The sequence below is a fragment of the Lissotriton vulgaris genome, chromosome 4_1, assembly GCF_964263255.1.
Source record: "Lissotriton vulgaris chromosome 4_1, aLisVul1.2, whole genome shotgun sequence".
In the NCBI taxonomy this organism is placed as follows: domain Eukaryota; kingdom Metazoa; phylum Chordata; class Amphibia; order Caudata; family Salamandridae; genus Lissotriton; species Lissotriton vulgaris.
The window spans coordinates 1,173,410,372-1,173,431,413 of NC_141691.1; the positions used below are offsets into that span (position 1 = coordinate 1,173,410,372).

The 21,042-nt window shown below is 45.8% G+C and overlaps 1 protein-coding gene across 2 annotated transcripts in view; it reads left to right on the forward strand.

Moving 5' to 3' along the window:
• PIGN (phosphatidylinositol glycan anchor biosynthesis class N) overlaps positions 1 to 21,042 on the forward strand; it is a 1,076,629-nt gene that overhangs the window by 249,718 nt on the left and 805,869 nt on the right. For both annotated transcript variants that reach the window (XM_086965406.1, XM_086965407.1), the window contains exon 9: positions 3,023 to 3,139. In XM_086965406.1, coding sequence (XP_086821532.1) covers positions 3,023 to 3,139 — 117 coding nt within the window. The remainder of the gene's footprint in view (positions 1 to 3,022; positions 3,140 to 21,042) is intronic.

Genomic DNA, 21,042 nt, shown 5'->3' on the forward strand with positions numbered 1-21,042 from the left:
CACACGTCTACTAATCAGGGATCCCTTATAAGCTGCCGAAGTGCTCTAAAGACCCTGGTTTTCTGACCTATATATTTTTCATAATTAATATCCCACATCTGCCCTTCTACATGGATGTTAAAATCCCCACACAGTATCAACGGGGTGTCCCACAGTGCCAGATCTTCGTTTAAAGCCTCTAATATTGCTGCTTCATCAAAATGTGATCCAAATACTGTACAAATTTCCACCTTAGTACCCCCTACTAAACACTCAGCAATAGCCCACCTACCAAAATTGTCAACCAGTTTCTTCCCAGTCCCACTAATTCCTTGTCGGGCCAAAATCGCCACACCCCTGTTAGTAATAGACTGTTGGGTTGCCACAATCAGTGTAAATCCCAACTCTTTTAATAACATATGTTTGCTCCATGGAATGTGTGTCTCCTGTATGTACAGGATATCAGGTTTCATCAATCGACATCCGAGCCCTGATGGACAACGGAGATACAGCGGCCCTCATCCTCCTAGACCTCTCCGCGGCATTCGACACTGTCTGCCACCGCACCCTAGTGCAGCGCCTCAGCAACGTCGGAATCCAGGAGAAGGCACTGGAATGGATCATCTCCTTCCTAGACGGAAGAACACAGAGAGTCCGCCTACCACCGTTCAAGTCAGAGGCCACCGAAGTCATCTGCGGCGTCCCTCAAGGATCCTCGCTGAGCCCCACCCTCTTCAACGTCTACATGAGCCCCCTCGCGGCCATCGCACGCCAACACAACCTCAACATAATCTCCTACGCCGACGACACCCAGCTGATCCTCTCTCTGACCAACGACCCCGCCGCCGCCAGAGCCAATCTGCACGAAGGGATGAAAGATGTAGCCGAGTGGATGACGACCAGCCGCCTGAAACTGAACTCAGACAAGACGGAGGTCCTCATCCTGGGCTCCTCGCCCTCCGCCTGGGACGACTCCTGGTGGCCCCCCGCCCTGGGCACCGCACCCAAACCAACGGACCACGCACGCAACCTGGGCTTCATCCTGGACTCCTCCCTCTCCATGACCAGGCAAGTCAACGCCGTCTCCTCGTCGTGCTTCAACATCCTACGCATGCTACGGAAGATCTTCTGGTGGATCCCCACCGAGACCAGGAAGACCGTCACCCAGGCCCTCGTCACCGGCCGACTGGACTACGGCAACGCCCTCTACGCCGGTACCACCGCCAAGCTCCAGAAGAGATTCCAGCGGATCCAGAACGCCTCAGCCAGACTCATCCTCAACATCCCACGAACCAGCCACATCTCCGGACATCTGAGAGACCTGCACTGGCTCCCCGTCAACAAAAGAATCACCTTCCGTCTCCTCACCCACGCACACAAAGCCCTACACGATCAAGGCCCGAGCTACCTCAACAACCGAATCAACTTCTACGCTCCCAAACGCCACCTCCGATCAGCCAACCACGCCCTCGCCGCCGTCCCCCGCATCCGAAGAGAGCGACAACAGGAGGAAGGTCCTTCTCCTACCTGGCCGCCAAGACCTGGAACTCCCTCCCTCCCGACCTGCGCCTGACCCAAGACCACCTCTCCTTCAGGAAGAAGCTCAAGACCTGGCTGTTCGAGCAGTAACGGCACCCCCCCCCAGAAGCGCCTTGAGACCCTACGGGTAAGTAGTGCGCTCTATAAATGTCTTTGATTGATTGATTGATCGTAAATCAGCCGCTACCTGTTGCCTTTTACTAATATTATTCAAACCACAGACGTTGAACGAGCAGATACGAACCCCACTAGTTATCATTTACCTGTCATATCTTGGACAGCCTATTCTACAGCATGCAACGATCATCCACCCATAGGACACTTTCATCCATCCATAGGACAGTTAATGACTTGACCTTCCCCTGGTATTCCTGGCCAGGCCAATTTGTGCTATAATGTATCCCTGCTTTAAGCCTTCAGTGTCATTCTGTGCTCCCCATAAGTGAGTCACTATCAATATGTGTTTTAGACATCCATCTTCGTTGGCCAGCTGTTGCCACTGTGTGCGCTTCATTCGCTCGTTAATGCCATAATGTACCTACGGGCCCAGTAGATCTTCAATTCCTTTGTCTACCCCAATGTTGCCAAATCATTGCGTGGACTGCAGATTTTCTTTATAAATACAAACATCAATACACTTCATTCAGATACACATTCTCTCGCTCTCTCTCTCTCTCTCTCTCCAGCCAGCCAAGCTTCTCTCTCTCTCTCTGTCTCTCTCTCTCTCTCTCTGTCTCTCTCTCTCTCTCTGTCTCTCTCTCTCTCTCTCTCTGTCTGTCTCTATCTCTCTCTCTCTCTCTCTCTCTCTCTCTCTCTCCAGCCAGCCAAGCTTCTCTCTCTCTCTCTCTCTCTCTCTCTCTCTCTCTCTCTCTGTCTCTCTCTCTCTCTCTCTCTCTCTCTCTCTCTCTCTGTCTCTCTCTCTCTCTGTCTCTCTCTCTCTCTCTCCAGCCAGCCAAGCTTCTCTCTCCCTCTCTCTCTCTCTCTGTCTCTCTCCAGCCAGCCAAGCTTCACCCTGATACACTTCCTTTTTCCTGGTAGCTAACCCTTCTGGGTAGGAAGGATAGACAGTGCTTTTCTTTGTTTTTGCACTCTCTCTTCACTGTTGAGCACATACATTGTGAATGATATTGATGGGCTTCTACAGGCAGCCAATCACCATGCTGCTTACCACAAGCAGCATGGTGGTTAGTTGTATATTGCAGCCTCACACTGTGTTAGTGCAGTGTCACAGTCAACTAGCCAATCATGTTGCTGCCCCCATACCAATTAGCCATATTGTGATTGTCTGCCAGGCATCAGTACTGAAGCACAGCACTCTGCCTGAGATTTGGAGATTTCCAGTTCTAACAAAGCACGAGGTGCATTCCCAGACCTGAAAAGCACAAATTGGTATGGTAGCAATCAATAAAGAATAATATATATTTCCAGAGATGTATATTTAGATCTGTTCTGACTTGCATGAGCAATATACATTGATTGTTTGTTTTGCCCTGTTCATCCATAGGGTCCCATGGAGCTGGCCATCCTTCAGAGACGCTGACTCCACTTGTGGCTTGGGGAGCAGGAGTTAGCTTTCCACAAAGGGTTATGCATCAGGACTTTGATGATGGATTTTCACAAGGTATGACATTTGTGGACCAGTCCATTATGGTCAAATAGCATTACTTAAGCAAATGTGAGAGGTGTATGGAAGACATGTAATTGATTACATTAACTCCATATATATTCTCATGGATACTTCTACCTGTAAATTTCACACCTTTTAATATCCAATCAGGATCCTGAAACGTCTGGCATTGCTGTCCGGGGTTAATTGAGTGCTCTAGCTACATCTCGAAGCCGGAAATAGAGTTGTGGTGCCATCACTGCAGCACACACCATGAAGAACTGACATTAGTTCGTATCTGTTTAATTGTTTCTGTGCCTTTTAACTGGGGTTCGGAGTTTCTCTCCAAAAGATTTTGATGCATTGCTCCGGAAATGTCCCCCAAAAAGTCAGGGTTAAAGCGCTGCCACAGGTATGATGGAGAAATTTCCATCACAAACTGTATGTCATGTCTTGGTTTGAAGGCCTCTGCCTCGGAATGAACCTGAACGCCATCCAGGAATGAGATGCCATGCTCTTCTTGGTTAGTGCCAGAGATGACCATTTGGGGCTTTGTCAGTTGATGACGTGGTCCCGGTATCCATTTAACTCTTCACCGTCTTCTAAATACTCGAGGGAGATGATGAGGCACCACAAGACGAAAATAAGCATTCCTCTTCTCCCACAAGAAAATTCAGGAATACGCCTCTAGTCCATGTTTTTTTTAACAACAGCTTTTATTGAGTTTAGTGGTACATGACGGGTGATACCCAAAGCATACATCATGGATACATTTCGAGTAAGACAGTACCTGTTACTTTTAATGAACAAGCTAGCCTGTGAAACTGCAGGCCCCAAAACTAGAACCAAACTTGGCACAGGTTATCACATAGTTCACCAAACGAGATATGTCACAGTGTGTACATGGAGATGACTGAGCCGCTCAACTAGAGTATCTAGGACTCGGGGAGAAGTATAGACCGGGTTTGAAGGGGGTCCGATGATGGTAGGGGCAGTTAAGTCTGCGCCCCTGTATGTCGCCCAGCAAGACCACATTTTTCTGTGTTTTTGTGGACAGCCGTGTTCCTGATAAGCTGCAACTTCTGCCCCTCCAGTCCATGATTTTATCTCTAGTTCCTTTCTCTCTGGAGCCGGAGTTAGTAGCATTATCCCTGTTGGCCTTGCCAGTGCTGCTGGCACCAATGCCGCTTCCCTCTGCACCAGCGGGAATGCTGGCCCCTGTATATCCTGAATTTCCAGCACCGGATACCGATCCAGCCTTCTTCCTTATCCTCTGATGGACATATTTTGGCGAGCAGCAGTGCCCTCTGATGCGCCTTTCAGTTCTCTAGGGACCTTATGAGGCTTCTCTCCTTCAGTACCTGGCATCCACCTGACACCGTATGGATTTCTCCCAGCGATATCTGACTTTTGGTCCTACACAGGGGACCATTGATGGGGCTACCCACTTCAACTTCGATGCTGACCCTATCACCAACTTTGGCTCCAAATCCAGTGCTGCTGGTACCCCTAAGGCCCCTGGTGCTTCCATCTGTTCAACCACCTCTCAGCAACTCCTCCTGCCACCAATTAAATGGCTGAAGTTCAGGGGAGTGCCTCAGTGCTTCCTTAAGGAGGAACAATACTGAGAGGAAGCATACAATGGCAGTATTGCAGCACGATTCATAACTTTTTTTGTTTGAATTCAGACCTGCAGATGGCCAGGGGGCACAGATAACAATCCCCCCTTCTCCCTTTTCATGCATCAGGTCTGTTGTCCTTGAAGAAGGCCGGTTGGTTGGATAAATCCCTGGATATTGACACTGGTCTAGACCCTTGCTGGTCACTGGTGGAGATTGCCTCCTTCCATGTCTTATTTAAGAAAGCGGCTGAAGTGCTGTAGCTTCTTCTCCCTGCAGTTCAGAAACGGATGAATATCTCAGCCAATATATTACAGTAGATTATCCCTACAGTGAAGCCTCTCCGCTCATTTAATGAGGATCCTGTGGACGCTGTGAAACAGCTGTAGTCTAAGCCAACCCCATGTCCAGCAGTAAATCACACTGTAGCACAACTGTACACAGGATCTCCTGGGGAGCCCTGCTGTCTTGTCATTCCATCCCTCTCCCGAGAGATTAAAGCATCCTCCCCTACAAGATTAAACCCGTAAGCCTTCCCTGCACATTCACATACTTTGTGCTATGGTGAGAATGGTGGCCCCAACTTTACAGATCACCTCAGGGGTATCTTTGTAGAGGTGGTCCATGATGGGCAGGATGGTTCCCACAATAAAATCGGGGCAGGCCTCAACATGGCCTACTGCTTTGCAAGAGCAGTGGGCTTTACTGTTGCTTTAAGGTGACCAACCTATCTGCACTCAACAGGGTTCTCAGATGATGGCCTAAACCCACTCATTGACATGCCATTTGACGGCGAGCGCCTCTCTGGTAAAAAAAGCAGAGACCGTTCTGGAGTGATTAAAGGAGGGTAGACCCACAGCAAGATCACTAGGACTGCATTCTTCGGCACAGGACCTTTGTCGGGCCAAAGCTTTTGGCAGAGACTTTCACTTCAGACAGTCAACCTCAGCAAAATCCTCTTGTTCTGCAGTACAAGGGAAGGGGCAAATTATGCTGCTGACAGGTTCAGACTATGTCTACCACCTAGGAGAACAGATATTTTATATCCTGCAGGCCTGGAAGATCATAACTTCAAATAAGTGAATCCTGTAGAATGTGGAAAAGGGATATACTCTAGTTTTCCGGCTGTAACTTCCTCATGCCCCTCCCTGGCATTTCCTTATGTCCAAGGACCATCTATGGATTATGCAGCAGGAAGTGGCTGTCTGCTGCAAATGGGAGCAGTGGAATTGGTGCCAGAGTATACAATGGGAAGGCAAGCTACTCTTGGTTCTTACAGGTTCTGAACAAGGTAGGAGGTTCTCATCCAATCCTAGACCTCAGCCTCCTGAATTGGTACCTACCTAAGGAGAAGTTCAGGATGCTATTTATGACTCCGTTTTGTCTGGCACTGGATGTGGAAGACTGGAAGGTGTCCCTTGACTTGCAGGGTGTGCACATTCATATATTGATCCTACAGTGCACATGTTGGTGATGGAGGAGGCCACCTTTAGGTGGAGCACTCAACTGAGGGAACATGAGATCAGATACCACTGAACACTAGAAGATCATGAAGTTCACATCAGTCGGCTTGAACTGAGGACATTCCGACTGGCTGTCAGTTCCTTACACCTATCCCTTCACAGTCAATCCGTTGAGATCTTGATGCACCATGCGATTATGACATGGTACATTAATAAACTGGAAAAAGTGGGTCTCACCTTCTCTGTTGGAAAGTGCTGACTTGGATGGACCAACAGGGGCTTTGGCTGGAAGCCAATTATCTGTCAGGTTCATAGAACATCTGAGCTGCAGCCTCAGTTGGCGTCATCCTGGAGGTTTTTTCCGAGCATCTTTGCCATGTGGTACATGCCTTTTGCCACTCACAGCAATGCCCATTGCACGACATTCTGTACTCTCCAGTATCTATCCTAAGGAGCTTTGGGGGACGCGTTTCAGTTGAAGTGGATGTTACTGTTTCACTATGAGTTTCAGGTCAAAGGATATGTTTCAGCTTTGTCAGCCATTTTATGTTTCCCTGACTAACCTTCTTTGTTCACTGTGGTTATTTGACTTTTTTAAGGGTTTGAGGAGCATGTTTCGCCTTTACACTTTTATGCCTCAATGGGACATACATTTAGTTTTGACTTTCCTGATGGGTGCTCCGTTTGAGCCCTGCATAGTTGTCAGTTAAGATTGCTTACCTTAAAGACTGTGGTTTTGATTGCTCTACCTCGACTCGTCGAATTAGCAAGCTTCAGGCCTTGAGTGTCCGGCTGCCCTTTACGTGCTTTCTTCTTGGATAAGATTGTTCTTCAAAATAAGGAAGTTTTCCTTCCTAAGGTGATGTATCCTTTCCATATGCAGCAATCTATCACCCTGCCTACCTTCTATCTGCTGCCCCATCTGACCTTCTATCTGCTGCCCCATCTGACTAAGGAGAAGGAAGAGTAGCATAAGCTAGACCCCAGGTTTGGGCCAGCCTGTGACATGGAAGATGGTGGCCACAGCCTGAGGTTTTCCCCTGACCCACCACTCTTATCCTCAACCATCCAACCCCGGTGCGGGCCCCGCACTTGCCATCGGGTGTCTGTGAACACCATAGGGGTGGGGAAGGCTTCCCCAGCCCCTGAGGGTGACCGACTGCTTTAATACCTAGCTTGCCCCGCTGTCGTCGCACCAGTCATGACGACGCATCAGGCCAGGCCCCCAGCTCTGTAGCCTAGGACTGGCACTAAGCGTGGCTCGGAGCAGGCTGAAAATCCTGCTTGGAAGGCCCCGACAGGCAGGCTTACCTCTAAACACCCTTTAGGCCACCGAACTGACTGTCCATAAATGCACCTTCTGTGCTAATACCACATGTTCTGTGGTCATGGTTAGCGAGAGAACCCTCCTGCCATGAACGTTTGTTCTCTCTTTTAGGCCCATATGATCACACCCGACGTTGCCGCAGAACACATATCCATCACCCACTTATTGTTGTCCTGGGGATCTCTTATTCAGAAGACCTCCTTCCACCCCTCTGCACTTGGGTGGAGGGATTAGGTGGTGGGCCGGACCACTCTACTGCTCATTGGGCAGTATTTCCTGTTGTTCCTCCTCTATACAACATCAACACAAGTGACATTCTAGGAGGGGCTCCCAGCACAGAAGGCTTGGCTGCTCGTGCTGCCAGGTCTACACTGTCTTTGTAAGCGGGATAAATTTGAAAGCTGGGCGCGTTGACTGCATTACAGAGAACTCCCCTCACAGTAGCAATCATGGGAAAACCAAGATCCAACAGGCCACAAATCAATGGCACCGTCGGTGTCCACCTCAGTGTTGGCCCAGGCCTTGACGCCTGTGGTGCCCCGCCCTAACAGAGTTGCACAAATCATGGAAGCGGTAAACTCCACTAGGACTGCAGTTGAGGTCAAGATCTATGCGGTTGTGGTGGCCTTCTCCGTGAGGATCAGAGGAAGTTGCAGTAGAGAGTGTCCCAGACAGAGTCCTTGATATAACTGCAGCTACAAACAGACAATCTTCCTCGTAAGGTACAATTAATGTTGGGAATGTGACTTTACTTTTTCATTTAGTTCTTGGGGGGACACTTCAAAGACAGGTCTTTTGAAGCACATAAAGGTACTATGCAGCACTTTGTGTGGGTACAGGACACAGCATATTTAGTTGTAAGTGAAGCTGGGTCCAGCTCCTCCTTCCCATCCTCTCAGGATGGCCCATCAAGTCACACCTAAGCTCCCATTGTGTATGGCCGTCTAGGGGGAATGCACAAAGGCCAGCTGTCACCCATTCCAGACTGATCAGAGATAGGCAATGGGCACCAGATGCCCAAAGTAAGAAAATAGCAATTTTACATTAGTGGTATTTCCAGAATTGTAATTTAAAATCCGACTTCACCATAAATTAGAATTTTAAATTTGGAATTCCATGGGATACCAGACTTGGGGACTTATCTCTTCCTAATTGGAAATCATACTTATAAAATGTAATGAGGTAATCCCTATGTTATCGTAATGGAGAGATAGGCTATGTAGTTGTGAAAAACATCTTTGGTAGTTTTTCACTATCAGGACAGGTAAAACTTAAAAGTACATGTCCTGCCTTTTAAATATAGTGCACCGTGCCCTCTGGTTTGTCCACGGCCTACCTTAGGGGTGTCTTATATGTATAAAAAGGGAAGGTTTGGTCCTGGCAAAAGGTTTATTTTTCTGGGTCAACGTAGCAGTGTAAAACTGCACACACAGGCTCTGCAATGCAGGCCTGAGCAATGGCTAATGGGCCATTTCAGAGGCTCGCGAGTAGCATTTCATTTACAGGCCCTGGGTACTGGGGATATCACTTTATTAGGGACTTATAAGCAAATTAAATATGGCAATTGGGGAAGAACCAATGCTACCATGTTTAGGAGAGATAGCACAGGCACTTTAGAACTGTATACCAGGCGTAAAGTGCACAGAGTCTCAAAGATTACAAAAAAGAGGTCAGAAAAGTGGAGGAGGTAGGCAGAAAATTGGTGGGGGGGAAGGCCACCCTAAGGCTGTCAAGCCTAACGCACACCGTGGACAAAGTCATGCAACACTCACTAACTTAGCCCCTGCTAGTGGATGGAGACTTTAACTTTGCATTAGATGTTACACTAGCTGTTGTAGTCTACATTGACATAGAGAAGGTTTTTGATAGCCTGTCCTGGTCATACTTGTTTGCAGTGCTACGACACATACATTTCTGTGGTGAGATAATATCTTTACATGAATCCGGTTAAGTAGGTCTAGACCAGGCGGGAATATTTCGACCCTTGGGTATACATAGAGGCAACAGGCAGGGGTTCCTCCACGTTGTAGCTGCTGGCATGCAAGATACGTCTCGAGGGCCCCAGAATCAAACTACAGCTAGCTGCCGATAATCATTCCATATTGCCATATGTGGATGATATTCTAATATGCATATGCAACATCACCACTGGAGTGGCACCGATCATGAACACACTAGACTCCTACTGACAGACTCCTGTGTGCCCCACGCACTTTCAAGTATCTGGATGTCCATGTCTACAGTGTCCTGAACACCATCCATGAAGGTAATCTCAACAGGCTGATGGCAGCCCCGCACCTCTCTTCAGCTTTCTGGCAGCAGTTTCCACTTTCTTCAATGGGCTACATAGCCTTACTGAAAATGGTGGCTCTGCCACGCCTGCTATATCTGTTCTCCAACCTCCCTTTGGTATTTTATCGATCCACGCTCCGTGAACTCAGCTCCTGGCTTTCCAGACTGATCTGTGTGGTGAGTAGACACCTGGTGGCCTGGGACAAATCCTTCCGTTCCTTGGATGCTGGCGGACTGGGGTCACTGGATTACGAGACATAACCTTGGCTTATGACCTGGTTGTCTCTGGACACGCCGCTTGAAACTCATTATCTCTGGCTTCAGGTGTCCTGTACGGGTGTTTTATGGGACGTCTTCTTTCCAAGGTACCAGGTCCTCACTTCTACTCCGTGTGATCCGGCACTGCTGGTCTCAACAGTTCACCCCCAGGCATTGTAAATCCGCATATTCACTGGACCTTCCTCTCTTGAGATGCGGGGTTCCTCAGGACTCTTCCCTGAGCCCCACTCTCTTCAATGTATACATGTCGTCTCTCGCCAAAGTGGTTAAGCCCTTCGGCATTCAGATTGTCACCTATGCGGATGACCCTCAGCTGATCGTATCCCTTAATCAAGCTGACAAAGCAAGGTCTAATATGGCTGACTGTCTGGTCAAGGTTTCCACTTGGATGGAAGGACCTTTTTTAAAACTCAACGGAGCAAAAACTGAGTTGATGTTTCTGGGCAATCCTACTATCCTGGATGCCAATGTTTTCTGGCCCAACTGCTTAGGCGATATGCCTCCCCCTAAAGAACAGAAAGAAAGTCTTGGTGTCTGGCTAGACCAGAGCCTTAACTTTAAAGAGCAAGCACGAAAGGTGGCAGGCACCTGTTATGGAATCCTGAAGATGCTCAGAAAATGAATCCCACTGCTGCCATTCAGAGCAAGGAGACTGATGATCCAAGCCTTGATTCTTTCTAGGCTTGACTACGCTAATGTGCTGTACCTAGGTGCTCTGTGTTCAACTATTAAAAGACTACAAACCGTTCAAAACTATGCGGCACGCCTCCTTATGCAGGTCCATAGCCGGGAATCTGCGGGGCCGCTCATGGCCTCTCTTCACTGGCTTCCAGTGGCTGAACGTATTCAGTTTAAGGCAATGTGCCTGGTCCATGGATCCCTCGCAGCTACGGGCCCACCGATTCCACGATCCATCATTCCCCCTTATCTTCCCAACAGATCCCTGCGTGCGGAAAATAAGGGACTTGCAGTTGTCCCCAGGATTAACAAAGCTCGGAGCGGGGTTCGCCGGTTCACATATATTGCCGCTAAATGCTGGAACCGGCTTCCCATTAACATTTGTCTGGAAAACAACTATATGTCCTTCTGGAAACTTCTAAAACCCTTTTTCTTTCGATGACTTCCATTCTTAGTTCGGTGAGGACTTTTGTCTCTAGCGCTGGGAGGCCTTCTGGTAGCCATGCGCTCTATAAAAGCCTTTCAATTTCAATTTCTCAAGTTCCTGCCCAGCTTTGCTGAGATCAAGGTGCCAGCCACTTGGGCACACTAGTACCGGGTGATATTAGACGCCCAAAGCCCAAAGGAAGCTGTTCAATACGGGAGGACTTTACATTAGCAGAACTTTGCTAGGTGTATGGACTTTTGCTGGGACAGGTCCTTACATACACTGCACTCGTTATTCCCCTGGTTCTGTTTCCAACCCCAACCTTGTTCTTCATATGCTTTTGACCAGGAGCCTCAAAAGGCACAGGATCCCTAATGTGTACAGGGTTTTGTGCAAGGGTGGTGGACCCGTGTTGCTGGCTCCTTGATTCTGCTGGAGCAAGAACCAGCAAATCGACCTGTCCAGACAGAACTGGTCCAACCTCCTAGGTTGTATCTCCAAGATCTCCAGAAACGCACACCTGAAGCTGCTACAATTGAACTTTTCTCACTCCACTTACCTGACCTCCACACGACTGCTCAGACTGTTACCACTATATTCATAGATATGCCCTAGATGCCACTTTGATAACTCTGTCTTTTTTCATAGGATCTGGTTGTGTCCTGTACTGAGGCCCTTCTGGACTGTGGTTTGTGCCTACCTCACACATAACACTCGAACACACCACATTAATACCCCGAAGACATGCCTACTGGTCTTGGTCCCATGGCAGGTAAGGCCAGGTCTAAGTTCTTCGACCTGGCTCTAGCGCTTGTGTGACTGGCGATAGCAATGAAAAGCAAGGCCGCTGCCACCCCACCCATCCCTCCCTGGAAACGTTGACACAGACTACGGTAGAGGACGATGTGGTCAGGACATTGCAACACAAGGATGGGGGAGTCCCTCAGATCACAAGATGGGATATCATACCACAGGCTTTGGAGCCAGGCTCTGATTTCGACCACCATATTTACCTCCTTTCTACAGCTATTCGACCCATGTTTATGTTTATGTTTATTAAAACTTTTATAGCGCGCTCTGTTACCACGGGGTATCCTGGCGCGGTGAGTGGATTGAGAACATAAGTGCTGGAGCAAAACCTGGATGAACTATAAGAGAGGGGCATTGAACAGATGGGTCTTGAGATCTTTCTTAAACACAGAAATGGTTGGCGAGGCTCTGAGGGAAAAGGGGAGAGCATTCCAGGCAGAGGCTGCTTTAACTGAAATGGATTGACCTCCCAGACGTGCATATTTGAATTTAGGGGTGGTTAGGTGTCCACACTCTCCTTGGTACCATCAGTTCATGTAGGTCCTCCCCCCCCAGTTTCCCTAACCATTCAGTCTACTCCCAGGCGGGCTGCTCCCTCCCACAACGACCCATGTCCACACTCTCCTTGGTACCATCAGTTCATGTAGGCCCTCCCCCCCCAGTTTCCCTAACCATTCAGTCTACTCCCAGGCGGGCTGCTCCCTCCCACAACTACCCTTCCCTTTTGTCGCCTCGTAAACTTATTTCCCAGCTCATCATCATGTAGGTTTGCTCTGACTATCAAAATATTAGCATTGATACCTCTGTTCATCGTTATCATGTTTCAAGTATTCTATGTTAGCTGGAATTGTATTTTGTTTCCTTCTCATCATGTACGCAATTCCTTTAATAAAGAGCAATTCTAAAAAATATTTACAAATCTGGACTCCAGGTGTGCTATTAGTTAATACATTAGTTGCATGAAGAAGATCAGGTTTGATGACAAGCTCTTTGTTAGGTACACGGCCAGCAGAAAAGGTAGGGTTGTTCAAAATAGAACACTTTCTCATTGGATATTGATGTGCATTAAGATCTGCTATGCGCTCGTAAAGAAAGAACCTCCTAAAGGGATTCAAGCCCTTTCCTCCAGGGCAAAGTCATTCATGCCGACCTCAACAGAGTCTTGTACTTAGGTAAAGGCGGTGACATGGGCTTACCTCCATGCCTTTGTCAAGCTCTATTGCTTGGATTCTGAATGGGAAAGCCAAGGCCATTTCACTCACTTGGTCGTGCAGGATTTCTTCCTTTGAATGTCCTTTGTGCCCACCTCCTAGGGGGAGTATTGCTTGGGAATCTGTTCAAAGGTGAGAAAGATAATTGGTGAAGGTACCTAACGTTTTCTAGTAGTCCATTGGTTGGAACTTTGGAACTTTGGGACTGGGAACATCAACTCTCCTATAAATGGAGTTCACGCAAAGTGGGCCCTTATAGCCCCACAATAACTCAAATGATGGTTGATGACACCTATTTGATAGTCTTTAAATAAAGGCATTTGTACCTGCACCATAGATTCATGAGGCTGTTCAATGCTTCTTCCTGTTAATACATGCTTGTTGTAACATTCTAGAGATTGTGAGATGTGTATATATGAAACATATTGGAGTATACATGAGGTGTTGGCATACATAGTGCTTGTCTTTCTTTGTCCCTCTACAGGACCATGTCCTTCTCGTTCCTCACCCAGTCCCCTCACATGCCATTGCATCCAAGTTGTTTTATATCTGGTTCAAATACAGAAAAAACAAAAACTATTTTTTAGGGCAGCAACAACGCCTTTTATTGACACTTTGATTCGTGCCACAGATTTAGTAAACCATCTTACTATTTTTTTTATGCGGCACTCGAGGTAACTTGCAACATCAGACAGTAATTTGATTAACCCCTCCCACGCTTGTGACAAAACTGTTCCGTCATGCCCCTCGAATGGGCTGTGCTGGTGACAGAACGGTTCTGTCACGGCCCGCTCGCCGCGCCTGCGCCGCGCGTTCTACTGAGCGGGCGGGCCGTGGCGGAACCGTTCCGTCACAAGCACAGCTCACATGAGGGGCGCGATGGAGCGGTTCCGTCACCAGCCCGGGGCCGCCGCGCGGGCCCCCCGCCCCTTAGCACTGCGACGGAATAGCCGCCGCAGTAAAAGGGTTAAAGAAAATAACATATACCCCATTCTCTTTGAGTTGAGTGGAGTGTGCTCTGCGGTTAACAAGAGTAGCTCCAAAAAAGCGCCTGGGACAGATGGTGTCTCCCTTGATATTTTCAAATGCAGCTGATCTCTGGGCTCCTAATTTAGCTAACGTCTTAAACACTGCAATGCGTGGAGATTTACCATCACCTTGGACTGAATCTATCTTTGACTGAATAGTCCCTACTTTTAGAAATGGGACATGTTTGACGATTAATGTTTTCAGCTTATCTCCTTGTGAAAATGTTGAGGAGAATGTTATTAGAGAGACTTGAGTTATGGAGTGGGAAACATTTCATACTGTGATATGTGCAATTTTGATTTAAAAAAGATTTGTGCACAGTCGAGCAATGTTTACATTTAAATCTTTTAATTGACAAATACACATGTGCTAGGTAAAAGGTTTATGCACTTGGCCTTTATGAACCTAAGCAGCATTTTTAACTGTATCAATCATTCTAAACTGTGGCTCAAAAACTGGGGGTGGGATAAGCCATAATTAAAATCCCAAATCAAATATATTGTAGTACTATTGCTAGAGTTTGTTATGGTTCAAATGGAGAGGGTACTACTTAATTTGTGATCAAAGGGTGCATCCGGCACTGGTGTGGCCTTGCCCCCTTTTTTCATTTGAACTCTACATTAACAGGCTGGATATGTTTTTAGTTGCAACATGTAATTACCTGCCACCAATAGGTGCTCACCTGATCCCAGTGTTATCATTTGCGGACAATGCCATCCTTATGGCAAGAACAGCAAATGTCCTCCGGAAACGCCGTGATGCTTTAACAAAATTCATAGACCAATTAGATTGAAAAATAAATCTAAGCAAATCGTGTACTATGATCTGTGGACAAGGGGTAGCCAAGACGCCCTAATATTATTTTTGGTATCCCTATCAGCAGAGTTTATACATTTACATACTTAGGGATTCAACTGTATTTGGCTGGTAAGTGGACCCATTTAAGCAGCGTAAAGAATTAGCAGTTTACAAAATAAATTGAGGGGAGATGGGCTGTAAACCCCTTAATGAAATGTGCACCGTCTACGAAAGTAAATGTCTCTTTGTTGCATGGCTTAGGGCAGAACTGTTGGGATATTTTGATAGTGGGATCCGCCCAAAAGTTTAGAATAATTAGAAACAAAGATTATTTGTGGTCCTCAAGAGTTGTTCATCCTGTGTCTGTCATGAAAAACTGAGGAAGAGGTACCTGGAGGTAATGTTGAAATTACATCTGATCTATTTCAGGTACTCAATTTATACTAAACCAGAAACAACGCTTAACCGAGCAATCATTCTGGATTGTTTATCCCTTGCCTATGCCTCAAATACCCCTTGCTTGGGTTACATGAAAGAAATGCATAGGTTTTTCAATGACCAGCTAACATAAGATGACCTGGAATCTATTAGTTTTACTCCAAACTGAAATTCAAATGTTTACTTAATCGAGCAATAGGAGAAGAAAGGGCATAGAAAGAGTTAGAACATACTATTTACTAATATCTTTTAAGGGTATACAACTATATCTTACGATGACACCAAGTTCCCATCAGAGATATATATTGACCCATTTTTGTCTAAATGTTATACATCATTACCTATCCAAAGATGGGACAATCGTTGATGGATCTTCCCAATTGATTGTGTGATGGTCTTTCTAAACAATGCACATTACACTTTATGATTTTTGTGAGTACTATATCCAAAGACAAGTTTTATTAAACCTCTAATGACTAAATGTTATTTTGTACAATATAGATCACCACTATCATACTTGCAACAGGTAGAGTCAATGTCTGTATGTTTAGCGGTAGTGTATTACGTTTACGTATTTTATCAAATGTATTCATGTTTTGTTGCTTTTATCTTTTATGGTTTGTCTTTTTATAAACTGAATAAAGAAATGTATTGATTGATTAATTGATTGATTGAACAACCTCTTCACTAGAACAATGAAGGGCTGTCTATATATAAAGCTCTGGAGCTCCATAATTCAAATTTTCTAACATTTCAAATACAGAGCCCCAGATACCACTTGACTTGCAGTGCAGCTGGCCCATTCTATATAACTCCTCAGCAAGTCTTTCACAGTTTACTTTACTGACACAACACCAGACAGAATGTTATCTGCTTGATATCAAATCAGGTTCCCCACTAGACCCCTGTCCCTCTAACATTTTGCAACTAGGAGCCAATAGTCTTTCCCCCGCCTTACGGAAAGTATCAACAAAGTCATTGCATCTGGATGTTTTCCATCAATACAGAAAGAGGCAGTAGTTAAGCCATTGCTTAATAAAGCCAATTTGGATCCGGTAGAACCTAAAAACTACCGCCCCCATCTCCTTGCTGCTTGTGCACACCAAAATCCTTGAGAAACATATGAATTCTCAAATTATGAATTATCTCGAACAATTCCAACTCCTTGACGCTTCCCAGTTTGGATTTAGGAGCAACCATGGGACAGAGACAGCATTAGTATCTGCAGTCAATAACATCCGTTCCATGTTGGATGCGGTGGAGGCTGCAGTGCTGGTCCTTTTGGACCTATCTGCAGCTTTGGATACCGTCTCCCTGACCCTGCTGGAAGAACGACTCCAGCAGCTAGGAGTTATAGATTTTGCACTCAAATTCCTGCCATCTTTTCTCAGAGATAGATCTCAGATGATAATGGTGGAACAGTACCGCTCGGACTCCATAATGTTGCCTTGTGGGGTGCCACATGGCTCTTTCCTGAACCCCACCCAATTCAGTTTGTATGTCTCACCACTAGCACAACTCATTAGATCTTTTGGGCTCCAAGCATTGTCCGATGCTGATGACACCCAAGTCATTGTGTCTTTCGCAAAGGATCTTAATGCTATTGCCTCAAATTTTAAAATCTTTTTGCAGGCAGTTGCCACGTGGATGGGAGGAATTATCTATGTTTGAATGGGGACAAAACGGAGGTCCTGATTTTGGCGGACCACCCTCCGTATGGTCCAATCTTTGAAGGCCCGACATGTTAGGACTTTACCTACTCCACCAACCTCTGCAAAAAACCTTGGAGAACTGAGACGGTTTCGATCTTCTCTTGGGTAATTAAATCCCTGAGGAAAGTATTCCCCTTCTTTCCTATTCAGGCATGAAAACAGGTGACTTTGGCACTATGTCCAGACTTGATTATTGTAACACCCTTTATCTGGACATGAACAAGACTGTGCTTGCGAAATTGCAGCTAGTCTAAAATGCAGCGGCTAGACTGATTCTTTAGATCCCTAAATTTCAGTCTGTCTCTGAAGGGATTCGTAAACTTCATTGGCTTCCTGTTACCAAGCGAATTACCTTTAAGGCTCTCTGCTTGGTCCACAATGCACTTAACAACAGAGGCCCTCAACTATTCAGGGATCTATTTCACGGCTATATCCCCCTCAGACAAATTTGGTCATCTGGAAAATATTTTCTAATGACACCTATGTACAAGAGATCAAGATGGAGTGGCAGAGCCTTTTCAGTGGCGGCATCCACGTTGTGGAACTCTCTTCCCCCATCAATTTTTCATCTTCAATCCTACACCTTATTCGGTAAGGCTCTAAAGACGTGACTGTTCACTCTTTAACAGCCACTAGCTAGCTTCTTTTATTTCTCGGCTACCAGGGACTATTGCTATAAGCGCCTTGACGCCATTTGTTGTGCTCTATAAATCTTTTTCATTCATTCTGTAGTCACATGCATGGATCTATCCAGTTTAGACATGTCAGCCTGTGGACTGAAATAAGCAACACTAAAACAAAAGTAATGTTCACGCATATGCTCAGAACTAAAGTGATACGCTAGCCACCTACCCGAAAGGTCTTGTGGTCAGCACTTTCAAGATAGCTAGAGCCCAGCAAAGTTGAAGGACAGTCAGAGAGAACTTCCCTTTCCATGCCATGCCTACCATCACTTTGGATTCAGAGGCCCTGAGATCATTATTATATGTTCAGCACTACAGGGCTGTACTCTACCTGAAGCAAGCTTCACTGGTAGAGAACTTCTTGAGCTAAATAGGCATATTTCAACAAAGTGCGCTTAGTACTACAGAAATTGCAACTTAAGAAGCAGGAATACTGGTCCCTGAGAGACAACGGGGCATGTGCCCAATATATTGCTATGCATAAGGGGCTATAGGATGTTGGGATCAAAGCAGAAAAACTAATAGCCTGGCTTATTAGGCATAAAGAAAGCAAGAGATGGATGTGTGGGTGCAATAGAAGATGAAGCAGGAACATTTATAACAAGGCATATTCAAATATCTCAAACATTTGCCATATACTTTAAGAACCTGTATGTAGCCATGACTGATGTTGGCATAACAGCTTAGTTTTGGGCAGAATTAACCAATGTCATTGGTTTGTATTGAGGAGGCATTACTCAGTTAGTGGCATAGCCAAGTGGCTTTCTTTCAGGATTCTTTAAAGGGTCTTCTTGAAAAATCGCAGCTCATATACTATGAATGTTAAAAAGGAAGAATGGAGTTTTGTCACAAGAAATGAGAAATGCAACTATCGTCCAGCTTTAGAAAGTATCACGCAACCCAACGTGTACATTAATTCAATTTATGTTGGTGCATAGAGCTTACCTGACCCCTCATAGGCTGAGTAAAATGTTCCCAGATATTATAGATGCATGCCCCAGATGCCATGCTCAACCACAAAATTACTATTCCCACTCCAAACAGTGCAACAGTAGGTAAAGTGTTTAATAGCGGAGAGGTAAACATTACTATTCCCACACCAATGAGTACAACAGTAGGGAAGGTGTCATGGAGACTGAGAATTCAAGAAGCAGAGGCTGAGCGTCAAGGGGCCTTAGGGGCAAAGAGTCCTATAGGAACTGATAGGGGACAGAAAAAAGGGATAAGAAGCCAGTATACTCTGAATCAGAGTAACTCATTACAAAGTCAACCGATATCAGGTGTAACGGGAGTCAAAGCAATCCTTGGATAAGGTGTTTGTTAGAAATTGGGTTTCTGGTTGACCAAGGTATGCATCCTGTCCAAGCAGGAGCCACAATCCTAGTCCGAGTAACTCAGGAACACACCTTAAATTAACCTGTGCTCACCCTGTGGTAGTTTGGCACAGAGCAGTCAGTCTTAATTTAAGAGGCAATTTGTAAACTATTTGTGCATCACTTCAAACCGTAACATAGTGAAAACACCACACAATGACTCCACACCAGTGTAGAGAAATAGATTATGATTTTAATAATAAAACAAGATCAAAACAACAAAAATCCAATAAGTAGAAGTCGAGATATGAATTTTAAAAGGATAAAAGTGTAAACAGCGCTGAAGCTAGGCAAAGTCAAGATTTCAGGCCGACCACGATGGAGCGCGGACCTGATACAGTAGCCATGAAAGGTCCGCTAAACAAAGTACCTTGATTCTGGTCACAACATTGAGATGCGGGGTGCAGCGAGCGATGTGTCGGTGTCTATCCCATGGTCTAGGTGATTTGTCGGTTTTCTCCATGCAACAATGGTGATGCGCCTGTTCCGATGACGAAGATGAAGCACCAAGATGTGCTGGTTCCAAAGCCGATGCGCTGGGTTTCTCCACGCAGTCGAGTGGATGCATCGTATGTCTCTCACTGCATCAGTGGCAATGCGCATGGTCCGGTACGTCGGTTCAGTAGGCGATGTACTGGTTTCAAGTGTGATGCGCTGGTTCTGGTCCTGAAAACAGCAGTGGTGCTTTGATTCTGCTTCACACAGCAGAGGATTTGTTGGTTTCAATTGAGCAAACGCCTGTATCTTTTTCCAGTGGACCAGGCACAGGAGTAGGAGGTAAGACTGTAATATCCCTGAGTCTTAAAACAGGAAGCAAGTCAGCATTCCATTGGAGAACACTCTGGGTTCAAGCAAGAGTCCAGTTCTTCCTCAGCAAGGGTAGAGGGTAGCAGGCAACAGAACAGCACACCAGAAAATAGTTCTTCCAGAGCAGAGCAACAGTCCAGGTGAGAGGCAGTGAGTGTAGCACCACAGAAGTCCTTCTTGGCAGAGTTTCTTTACAAGTCCAGAAGCGTCTGAAATGGTGGGGTCAGAGACTCAATACTTATACCCAGTTCTGCCTTTGAAGTGGGGGTGACTTCAAAGAGGGTCTTTGAAGTGCCCTCTACTAGGGACTTAGGGATATAATAACTATACCAATTATGGATAAGTCAATAAAACCATGTTTAAGGGAGAAGTACGTGCATTTTAGCACTGGTTGGCAGGGGTTGAGTGCTCAGAGTGCTATGGTCAACAAAAAGAATACAGCTAAAAGTGTAGGTAAGCAGGCGGCATGTTTGGGGAAGGCCACCCTAAAGCTGTCAGGGTTCTAGAAAACTAGAGTGCAGATAGTTAATGACAGACTACAACAGAGACTTCAAGACTAGAACATGTGAAGATGCAGTGACCCTGGCACTACTAAATGCTGTATAATCAAAGTCTATTATAAAAACAATGGTTCACCATACAAAATAAATCATGTAAACAAGGAGAATCTGGTCTAAAAAAAACTTTTTGACCACATAATAGTTAATTTACCAAGGCAATTATTGAAGTAGGCACAAAAACGGGTATTATGACTGCAATTAATGTATTAAGTGCATATTTTAGATTGCAGGATATTCTAAATATATAGATCAAGTCTCAAATAAGATCCAGTGCTCACAATTAAGTGAAAAGAACGTGCAGTAACAAGTGTGTCATAAAAAGAATGCATCAACTGACTTACCTAAATTGTGAATGTAAAGCCTTTGATATATTAGAAATTGCCTTTTTCTGTTAGAAAATGGTCCGATTCTG